This window comes from Gordionus sp. m RMFG-2023, chromosome 4 (genome assembly GCF_954871325.1).
Source record: "Gordionus sp. m RMFG-2023 chromosome 4, tfGorSpeb1-WG-v2, whole genome shotgun sequence".
Classification (NCBI taxonomy): domain Eukaryota; kingdom Metazoa; phylum Nematomorpha; class Gordioida; order Chordodea; family Parachordodidae; genus Gordionus; species Gordionus sp. m RMFG-2023.
Genome location: NC_088778.1, coordinates 11,612,814 through 11,625,238, shown reverse-complemented (window position 1 = coordinate 11,625,238; position 12,425 = coordinate 11,612,814). Strand labels below are relative to the sequence as shown.

The 12,425-nt window shown below is 26.6% G+C and overlaps 1 protein-coding gene across 1 annotated transcript; it reads left to right on the top strand.

The window, feature by feature from the left end:
• The first annotated feature begins 319 nt into the window (after positions 1-319).
• Positions 320-11,967, top strand: LOC135927816 (polypeptide N-acetylgalactosaminyltransferase 1-like). Its single transcript, XM_065464013.1, has 12 exons — positions 320-479; positions 1,423-1,531; positions 1,928-2,108; positions 2,776-2,942; positions 3,951-4,158; positions 4,680-4,835; positions 9,365-9,482; positions 9,560-9,740; positions 9,947-10,089; positions 10,159-10,266; positions 10,610-10,774; positions 11,753-11,967. Exons 1-12 carry the CDS (start codon positions 360-362, stop codon positions 11,903-11,905), a joined length of 1,809 nt encoding a protein of 602 aa, XP_065320085.1. The 5' UTR covers positions 320-359; the 3' UTR covers positions 11,906-11,967.
• The last annotated feature ends 458 nt before the right edge of the window (positions 11,968-12,425 follow it).

The following is a 12,425-nucleotide window of genomic DNA, read 5'->3' as shown; positions in this document are numbered from 1 at the left end:
TATTATTACAATTTAGATTTTTTTTGGACAAAATACATTTATAATAAATAAACTTTGATACCCTTTTTCATGTTACAAGTAAACAAAAAATGAGTGGTTTCGCATTCTTTTTAATATAAATTAACCTGTTATACTATAAAAAAATTAAATGCTTGATATTGTGATTCTCGCGGATAGATATGATAAGCATGTAATAAAAATGTTTTGATGTGGCTAAATTTTAAGAGTCTCACAAGGAAGATAATTACATGGTTCCAGTGATAATACGTAACAAAAGACGATTTCCGAAACTTGTGTCAAATTTGCACAAATTGCTTGGGAAATTTTACGTTGGTTTATTCTTCGTATGCACTACACTTATGGTAATGTTGTATTACGAGAAAAGAGTCGAAAATGTAATCTTCTTTTCTTTCAACAATAACATCAATATTCAAAATCAATTACATAACAACGAGAGATATATCAGGCAAAATTATCAGGTTTTTTTTATAAATTAATAAAATTTAATTATTTTAAATCTCCTCATTAATCCATATAAACTGGACTAGACAAACGTAAAGCAAAGTAGGATTTCTGTTTTTTTCTTTCATTTATCAAAAAATTTACTTTTTAATAGTATACTTTATTTTAAATGTTTTATAAGTAGATATAACGCCTGCTGAGAATTATAGTGTTCCATATTCATTTTTTAGCAAAATATATTTTTTTTCGATAATTCAATTCTTCAGTGTAAACTTGATATATATATATATATATAACAATAATAAAAAGGTGAAAAAGTAGTTTAAAATTTTATTTACATTATTATTTTGTTCCATATCCAATTTCTTTAATATAATAATATTATAAAGTTTCCCATCCCTAAAATAATTGGGATTCTAAAAATCATGTCACGTGATTTATATAGGAGAGTTTTTCAAGATAACTTAACGAAAAATTTGCTTAATAAAAAAAAATTGACTAAAAAACGATGCTAAACGCTAAGCCATTATACCGGTTCTAATAAAAAATTATTTTAAAATCTCAAAACATTATATTTTATGAAAATATTTGATGTTATGGATAAATATTTTTGGATAAAAGTTATACTTTAATTTTTATAGTTAAGTTTAAAGCTTAATTTATTGTTTCATCTCCATTTCTCAAAAAGTATAAATATAAGTATTCTAAGAAAACTATATTAACTAGATTCATGATCATTTTAAGCATAATTTAAAAGAAAAAAAAATGACTTTGAATAGTGTAAACAAGTAAATTTTTTTAAAATAAATTGCCTTTGAATAGTGAAAACAAAATTAAAAATACACTCCTGTAAAATTGGAAAAAAATGGATATGAAACACTAAAATTCTCAGAAGATGATATGTTTTAAATATATTGGAACATATAAAATTCTTTTCATAGTCCATTTTTTAAAAATCAGTCATCAAATAAAAGTTATGATTTTGCAAAATCTATGCCGACTATGGAAGTGATTGTGGGATATATTAGAAAAGACGATTCCTATCAAAATAATGTTAAGTTAAAACCTTGTAAATAAAACTATATTATAATCATGATATAATACAAATATATTTTAAGTTAAGAAACTAGACGGATATATTAAATAAATATATTGTATAGTTAAACCCTTAGAGCTAACAACTTTTATATACAAAATTTTTTTGCCATGAACTCATTTAATCGGTTACAAATATGTTGTGGATTGAGACTTCAGTCTTTCAAATGAAACCCTCTTTGAAGATAGCCAAAAACTATAATCTGTAAAATAGACACTAGAACAATAAAATTAGGTTACTACTGTTCGTTGTGTTTTTATTTAAGTATATTTGTCTTTCTTTCTATTCGACACTTTTAAGATTACCTTTATTGAGTCGTTACCGTCAAGTTTATATATGTATCAAATATTTTTCATTTATTTTACCCAGTCGAATTAAACCATAATAATTATTCGCCAATCAAAGGAGAAGGTGATTTAGGTCGTCCGGTAAATGTGCCATTTAATTACAAACATATTATTAGCAAATATTGGTCAGCTAATCAATTCAATTTATTAGCTAGCGATATTATATCAGTGGATAGAAATTTGAGCGATGTTAGATCTAACAAGTGAATTTTTTTTGATTTGATTATATATACTGATAATTTTCTGTCATTATCTTATAGGAATACTATAATAAATTATATATTCAGTATCAAAATGCTTGCTTTTTTAAATGAATTTTCTACAAGTTTTATATAATTTAAGAGTTCTGAGGAATGCAATCAGGGACTTCTACACCTCCTAAGCCAATGATGGTTTTAAATTTTATTCTTCTACTCCCCTCCCCCCCACCAGATTTTATTCCCCTTGACATTATACCATATCTAGCAAAAAAAGATGAAATTCCAAATCAAAATAATCCCCAACCTCTCTTCAATTTTATTGAAAACGTCGTTATAACTACCTATCACCTTCCATTTTAAGACGATCTTACGTCATAACCCCCCTCCCCCCTCACCAGAATAGAAGTTCTTGAATCGAACTAAAATAAGATTTAAGGCTAATATAACTTTAAGTATAAAAAATAATTAGATTACCTTTGGCAAAACTTGACAATTTTTAATTAAAAAGACTTAGTAATTAATAATTTAAATCAGAAAAATCCTATTTATATTAATATTTTTTTTCTGGATTTTTTTCCATCCTAAATTTAAAAAAAATACTCTTCAAATAAATCAAGTTATAAATTTAAATATTAAAATTTATGCAAAAACGTATATTATCTGAAAAAAGGTGCAAAAACATTATTTACGATTCAATTTCGAGTCAAGCTTCGGTTATCATAATATTTCACAACGAGGCTTGGTCTACATTGATTAGAACCATACGCAGTGTCATAAATAGATCCCCTCGACGATTGATACATGAAATTATATTGGTTGATGACGCCAGTGATAGGGGTGAATATAATTTAATATTAGACAATTAAAGTTTTAAATGTAAAGTATTATATAGCAGGCCATATTGCAAAATCAGTAATGGACGACCTTATTGAGATTGTTCAGGATCAGGAGGGTGAAACAAAAAATTTTTTTAAATTACTATTCTAATAAGAAAATTTAATAATTATGTAATAAAAAACATGTTTCTAATAATTATTATATATAAAGCTTTATTACATCTTATGAGTAAGGCCTTATAATCTTTTTTCATAAAATATATTTTATTATAAATTTAGACATTTTTAGAAGTGGTTTTATGTGCTCCAATATGATAAAAAACATTGATGACGGAAACCTATAAATAAATACTCCGCACAAAAAACGTATTTTTAAAAATGTCACTTACGAGGTTTTATATGGCTGACAATACGTTGTACTATATGCTGGAATTTAGTGAATATACTGATATTTTACATATAAATCATTTATAACGCACATTTTCTTTAATTTTTAAAGAATTGATTTTGTCGGAATTGTATTTCACCATTATGTGTATAGTATACCTACCCAATGAATACCAGACAACCTTGTCATGAATTTTTAATTCCCATAAATTTGTGTATAAATTAAAGTTAACACGAAAACTTCATTATAAAATTGTCTTAAATTTATAGGGCAGGTATACAAACTCATGCTATATGCAGCACAATGAAAAATCAAGTCTTTAAAGAATAAAAAATGTGCACTATACATGGCTTTCCAGACACCCCACGTCATATTTACAATTATATTGGCTAATCTTTAGTAAATATTTACATCTTTAATAAATTAAAATTGATCATTTTGGTTGTATATTCTTCAATCATAAAAATAAATTATAATACTTTTCTAGGAGACTATAAAATATATGAATGTATTCGGTTTTACTTAATTAATATTATTAATATGAGTATTATTTAGTAATCTAATTTTCTCATTTGATTTTCAAAAAATAAAGGATCAAAACTTTTTATTTTCTTTAACTAGAATTTTTAGGACAGACACTAGAACTTTTCATAGCTGAACTTGAAATTATGGCTAAATTATATCGAATGCCTCAGAGATCAGGATTAGTTGCATCTAGGTTACTAGGGGCCGAAAAAGCTAATAGTGAAATACTAATATTTTTGGATTCACATTGCGAATGCACTCCTGGATGGTTAGAGCCTTTGCTGGATAGAATTAACAGTAAAAAGTATATTATAGAATTTTAATATTTTGTTTTACAAAAATTTTAGAAATATTAAAACCTTTTATCTTTCTAATTTAGGATTTTATCGTAAATTTAGAAGATAGCCTTGTGTTTTTTTAGTGACGATAACGTTTTTAATGATAAGAAAACTTCGTTAATTAATATACACATTTAAGGTTGATATCATGTCAAATTAGATGAATCTGCACAATGGCATAAAGTAAGTAAGTATGTGCTCTGCTTGAATTTGAAAATAAAATTTTTTAGCAAAGTGATTGGAAAATCTCATTGAATTATTACACTATTTTGTAAGGCTGGATGTGTGCTAGGTTTTTATATGAATTGGATTAGTATACATATTTTAAAAAATTAATTTTGTTCAGAAACTTATAAAACTATTAATCCCGGACATTTAGTACATTAACATTTTATTCTACCACCTCCTGATTCTTAGTTATTATCTTATTACACGCTTTTAAGGACGATTGATTGAATTACAAAAATATACATTTTTTCAATGTCAGAAATGTTGTTATCTGCCCAGTGATAGATGTGATTAAAGATGATACATTTGAATATTCCCTAGGACTTCCAAATACTTGGGGTGGATTTAACTGGAAAATGCAATTCCGTTGGTACAATAGTAAGATTAGAACAAACAAAAAACGATTAACATATGAGTAAATAGATAAAATAACTATGTAAAATATATATAAAATTATTATGTAATTATCCGTCAAAGAAGAGGGGGGGGGGGATATGCGTCTATTACAGGGCCATAGGCAAGAATCTCCGGCTGGAAGGGGAGGGTGCAACTGTTTACTTAGGGGAGCCAATATTTTTTGAAATAGAACAAATAGTTAGGCACTCATAAAAATTTTTTGCTATTTTTTTAAAAATTTGTCATCGACGATTTTTTATAAATGAATTAAATTCTTTATTATTTTTTTCCCATAAGTCATTAATACTAAATTTTGTTTACGTCGATCTATCATCTATTTTCTAGTGCTCGATAGAACTATCTTTAGTGTAGAGAATGGGGCCTCATAAAAATCCGTTGATACATGATGATATCTGCTGAGTAGCATTTATACAATTTTTTAAATGCAAGATTATATTTTTTTTTATATATAATATATATGATATTTTCAAAATTATGTATCTTTAACTTCTGCAGCTAAATCCTTTTGCTATTTTCATTTCATAATCAGGGTTGCCATGTCTCCCCACATCAGCGGGAGACTCCCGCAATTTTTTAGTTTACACGCAGACATTTCTCTCCCGCAAAACTACCGCAATTGCAAATCTCCTGCAAAAATCTACCACAATTTTTTTTTAGTATTTTAACATTTTTAATATATAAATAATAATTTTGAGAGACATTAATTGATTATTTTTATATTTTTAAATTAATTTTAAATATTTATTCGAAAAACATGTCTAGTTTGTAAATTTCATTCTAGCCTATTTTATTTTTATCCAATAATAAATCAACATCATTTCGTTCATATAAGTCAGTACAGGGGAGTATATCAACATCGATTGCAATACAAAAATATTCTCAAATAATAAATAATACAGATGCAACTACATTTGAGGAAATCGTATACATCTATCATGTAGTTCAACATTCACAGAGCTATATCATCATAATGTGGGTCGAATCTTTTTCTCGTGATATTTAACCACTCCAATATAAGTGCAAACCTTACTTGTGGCAGAACAAAAATGAGCAAGGCTATCACAAGTGTTTTAGTACCTGAATACTATAGGTCAATTCTAGACGATTTGAAAGATGGGCATCCATATGCAATTCTAACAGATGCATCTAATAAGGGAAATATTAAAACATTTCTCTTGATCCTTAGCTATTTTAACTAAAATAAGAACATTTCAATATAACTGTTAAAAAAATTTTCCACGGATAGTGAAAAATCCAACGATGTAGTTAACCACATAATGTAAATATAGCTAATTCAGGGTTATCAATGAATTGCATATCAGCTATCTGCGCTGATAATGCCTCTGTTGGAATGGTGTGAGTTGTTGCGATATATACCTATCAGGTGGTTATCATTAATACCTGCCATCGATAGAATTTTAAAATTTTACAAACGCTTAAAAAAATACTTATTAAATAAAGATTTTAAAAGCTGTCCTAAAATTTTGAAAAATTTTTTGGATTATGAAATGGCAGAAGCATATTTGGGATTAGTTTCACATGTAGGAAATCTACTTCATGCAGTTAATATTCAGTTGTAATCAGAATATTCTTTATTAACCCATTAATGGTCAAAATTTTTCTAGCGGATAAAAATGCTCAATTTTTTCAAATTATATTGATTAATGCTCAAATTTGATATTCTAAAAAAATCAGCCAAAAAAAATAATCCTAAATAGAAAATCTAGCCTGGTGCATATATGCACCGTTAACCATTAAGAGGTTAATTAAGATTCACAAGATCATGCTACAGCTCTGTTCATATCATTTAAAAATTGATAATAAATTTTATGGCGCTATTGCTAAAAATATTATATTAAAATGTTCAAATAATACTCTAATTATTACATTTTTAAATGAAGCAGATATTTTTATTAAGACAATTTTAAAATATTTACAAATTTGATTTTAATAACTCTATTTACAAATGTATAAATATGACCTTGGAACAGAAACCATCAATTGATAGTTTTTGTAATTTAATAAATATATTAAAAATACTGAAAAACATTGATGTCTTGTTTGAGGAGATTGTAATTCTCTCTATTTTTTATAATTAGAAGGAATACTCAAAGTTAGAAGGTCTAAAAGTAGAGGAGAAATGGGTTGAATTTTTTCGTAATAACAACAAATCCCCATGCTTGGTAAAAATATGCGAGTATGTCTTCTTCTTACCTCATTCTAATGCCTCATCCGAGCGCATTTTTAGCCTGATGAGGAGTGCCTGAAAAAGGGAGAGAAATCGGATTGTTTTAACATTAGAGGCCGGGCTAATGGTTAAACAAATTTATAATATGTCATGCCAGGAATTTTATATATCTCAATAACGACTGTAAACGTTTAGTTCCATTATATAAATCTCAAATAAAATATAATTAACATTATAACTATTTAATTTTTAATATTTTTTTATATTTTATAAAATAATTATATTTTTTACATTGTAAATCAAAAATAGAGAGCATTACAATCTCCTCAAAAAAGATATCAATGTCTATTGGTATTTTTAAATTTGAACATTTTAATATAGTTTTATCAATGGCGCCATAAAATTTATTGTCAATTTTTAACTGTAGATGAACACATCTGCAGCATAATTTTGTGAATCTTTGTTAAGATTCTTCTGATTGCAACTGCACATTAACAGCATGTAGTAGATTGCCTACATGTGAAATCAATCCTAAATATATCTCTGCCATTCATTATTGAAAAAAATTTTCAAAATGTTAAGATAGCTTTTATAATCTTTATTTAAGAAATATATTTTTAAAGGTTTATAAAATTTTAAGATTCTATCGATGGCGGGTATTAGGAACATATCGCAACCAACATTGTGCTGACTTAATTCTGTAAATACACTTTGGTTTTTTCAAATAGGCTTTATCAGATCAGAAAGCTGACATGCAATTTATTGATAATCCCGAATCTGCTATATTTACCATTATATGGTTAACTATGTCTTTGGATTTTTCACTATTTAAGGGGAAAAAATTTAATCGTTTTCTTGAAACGTCCTTAATTTTGTTGAAATAGCGGAGGATCAAGGGAAATTTTTTAATATTTTACTTATTAGATGCATCTGTTAGAATTGCATATGTTTGCCCATCTTTCAAATCGTCAAGAATTGACCTCCTGAATCAAGGTTCTAAAACATTGATGATATTCTTGATCATTTTTGTTCTACAAGTAAAGTTTTCATTTATCACTCGTTAAAAAATATTATGGGGAAAGATTCTACACACATTGTAATGATAAGTAGCTCTGTGAATGTTGTACTACAAGATAAGTGATTACAATTGCCGCAACTGTAGTTGCATCTGTATTATTTTTATTTTTGGAGAATATTTTTGTTTTGCAATGGATGTAGATAAACTCTCTTGCACTGATTTTAATAATGTGATTGAACAATAATAAATAAAATAATTATCATTGAAATGAGTACAATATTACCTTATTATGTTTTTAATACGTGATAATTAAGCGCCTATCCCTATAATGTTATACACACACACAAGGTAGATTTCCAGTTGCGGATGTTTTTATATTTTTTACATTGTAAAATTAATATTGAATGTTTTTTCTATAAAATTTTATCTTGTTTACATCTTTTATATTTAAAAAGGATCATTGGTTTTTTTATAAATAATATATTTTAATAAATCAAGATGTTATTTTATATTGAAAAATAGTTACCGACATTGTATTTATAAAAAATAAAGGCGGATAATTAAGTCAATTCAAAATCCCGGCCGAAGGCCAGCGCTTTTCGGGCCTTCGGGCAGCGAAATTTTTTTTTTTAGCAATTTTTATATTTCTACCGCAATTTTCATATTTCTCCCACAAAATAATTTCTCCCGCAATTTAAAAATTTTGACCTGGCAACCCTGATCATGAGTGGAAATTTCTGAGTTAAGAGCCCTATTAGAAAAGTAAAGTAATACTTCACCAATAGGCTAATATTTAATTCATTCATTTGCTTTAAAATATTAGTAATGCTTTCAGTAGAAAGACATTGTAAATTAATGATTCCTATTAAATTTTCTTGGATTTCTTCACAAAAAATATAATGAATAATTATGCTCAGTTTTTCACAACTTGTTTATTAATTTGTATAAATTAAATAATATTTTTCTAAAAATTTTGTTGTATTTTCATTTAGATTTAATTATTGATGGTGAATTAATATTTAATAATTTATTCAAAATTTGGTTGCCAAAAATTTTTTCTAGGGGCTAGGTTTGGGGGCCAAAAAAATTTTTCTGGAAGGGGCACCCTGGTCTAGCTTATCCTTTTCTTCTCAATAAAACTAAGATATGGTTAGAGACTAGTTTATAAAACATGGTGTAAACTTTTATTTAAAATTTGAGCGCTGTAGACTATATGTTGGACACAGGGGCAGCTCATTTTAAAATATATCCATCCCACAATAAAACGGCATTATTTAAACAACTCTCTATAACATAACATCTATTCATATAATTTTTATAGCACTCCCACTATGGCTGGTGGACTTTTTGCTATACGAAAAGATTATTTTCAAGCTATAGGAACTTACGATGATGAAATGACCATTTGGGGAGGAGAAAACCTAGAGCTTTCGTTTAGGGTTTTCTTATGTCTTAACTCTTTAAAATGAATAACTTAAACTTGAATATTGTACATTTTAAAATTAAATTATAAAAGGTTTGGCAGTGTGGTGGATCGATAGAAATTCATCCGTGTTCGCATGTAGGCCACGTTTTCCGCAAAAATTCCCCATACACATTTCCCGGGGGAGTCATGCCTAATTTAAACAGAAATTTGGCCCGCTTGATAGAGGTTTGGCTGGATAGCTACAAAAATTTCGCCTATTTCATTTCTCCGGGTAATTTACTTAAATAAGCTTTAAGGTTTTGCTATAAATTCTTTATTTTTACGATAGAAAGTTCTCTTAATAAGATTGTGGCAATCAGAATAAATTTTGATTATCACGTGGATTGAGTTTTACCTTTAATTTATCTTTGAGCCAAAATTTAATTATAAAAAAATATAGTGTTTTGTTCTTAAGAAATTTAACTTATTTTATTCAAGATATCAAAATTTTCAAGTATTTGACTAACATATCATCCCGTATCGATTTAAAAAACAAATTACATTGCAAAAATTTCGATTGGTACCTTCAAAATATATATCCCGAAAATTATTTCCCCAATAATTACACATATTTTGGAAAGGTATAAAAAATAATTTAGTATAAAATCGAATTTATTAAAACTATTCCTTAAATTCGCTTTTTTGATAAGATAATCCAAAAGAATACTAATTTATGTTTGAATGCGAAGGTCGGTATAAATGGACTTTATTCTCAATTATCATTAATCGAATGCCATAAACTAAAGTCAACTAATCAAGTATACAGTCTTAAATTTTTTAATATAACTAGCCCTATGGGCCATTGGGTGGTAACGCAGCCAAGTGTACTTTTTAACTAAAGCTGAAACACCGTCAATTAAGCTAAAACCGTTACCCAAATCTAAATATAGTTAATTTTACGATTTAATAAATTATCATTTATTTATATATGAATAAAAATTAAACTTAGGACTATGAATTCCTATAATTTGATCGTCTTTCATTTAAAGAAATTGGCGATTATCTAACCGAGTTAATTATAATAAGTTTTAAAATATGCAAATAAATATTTAATTTTAAAAATGATTAATAACAATTCGATCATGCTTGGCACAAAAATAGCTATTTATATTCAAGAAAAATGGTATGATCATGACCGAGGAGTTCATGTGCCTAGACAGTTATGAATTACAATTGAAAAATCCAAATATTATGTTAGAACACCGCATCGTTTTAAGATTGTGCGATTATTCGAAATCATCCGAGAAATGGACCTATGATTACAAAGTATTAATTGCCTTCATAATATATTATGTGCGTTTTAAGCAATGTGCATATTTAGGCAATTACGTGCATTGCCTTAGTCAATAAATATAATATAATAATCTTAAAAAATTATCTGAAATTTATAGGCCAGGTATTCTATACCTACTGGAATGTATTTCCGCCAAAATCAAAATTTAAATAAAAGAAAACAAGAAAGGGTTAATAAATTATTAAAATTTAGAAAATAGTACAATATTTGCTTAACCTGTTTTTAGCAACAATTTAAACCGAATCTGATAAACCGGTATTAACAGCTATTATTTACAGAAAAAATGTCTGTTAACCGGTTTGAACTTTTTGATATTTTAACTCTTTTAAAGATGATTAATAATCGGTTTTGACTAAAAAGTATCAGTAATTCTTTTTAGATATTTTTCTATATCGACGGTGCCAGCTCCAAATTATCATAAAGAAGTGTACTCAGCCCTAAAATTTATTCTTCCTTCTGAAGAGAATCTTGAAAATATTTTAATTCTGGCTCAGTATTATTTTTTAGAGAAAAATGATAAAATTAAAAAAAAAAATTGTTATTTTACATAATTTTAACACGCTTGCGAAAATGATTGAACCAGTTTTTAAAGGTTCAAACCTAACCGATATTATTTTCTACGAACCGAACCTTATTTGTTATTTTTATCTGACCCTATTCGTTACGATTTGAATCTCTGGTTTTTAGGATTAGGATAGTAAAATGTATTCCAAAATATGTATAATAGTACTATCATATGAATTTTTAATTTGATCATGAACTTTTGCTTCATTCTTAATTTATATAATGGGTAAACAAGGATTGCCTAATATATTAATCAGGCAATATACATATCAGTAGAATATAATATGAAGTAAATTCAAAACAAAAATTTGTTAACTTTTATTTTTTGTTCTATAATGAAAATATAAAAACAATTATCAAAATTATTTTTTTTAAATGTTATGCAGACAAATCAATTGAAGAATATCTGGAATAATCTTTGCCTAACTGTGGAGAAAAATAATTTTACATCGCTATGGAATTTAGAGATGAAAAAATGCTCTGTAACTCGCTCCACGCAGCAAAGTTGGATATTTTCCAATATATCATGGATAACTTAACATAAATAATTTTTGAAATTAGTTAATAAATCTTTCTTAAATTATATTTAACATAATATTTTATAAACAAAATGAAAGATTGAATTTATCGCAAAAAAATTGTAAAAAAAATAATAAGAATCCGAATTCATCAGTTATTAATTATACTATATTTTATTATAATAAAATATAATCAATTCAGACGCGAATACAATAATTTCTTGGGAAAAGGGGGAGGTGAGAAAGAAATAACAATAATATAAATACAGAAAAATTTCCTATAAAAGATAATTTTGTATAAAATTTTCAAAAGTTTTTTTGGACAGACTTGTTTTCGATCATTAATATGATCCACTTGTAGCGCTGATTTTAGAGGGAAGAATTTTTCTAAAAAAATATTCTAAAAATTTAATGGATAATTTGGTCGAAAAATAATTCAAAACTCTTTATAAAATTTTCAGTATTTTATTTAAAATATAGTTTCACAGGATAAGCAAAAATTTGAAAATGTCTCTGTGTGCTTGCAAAAGGCCAATACGCT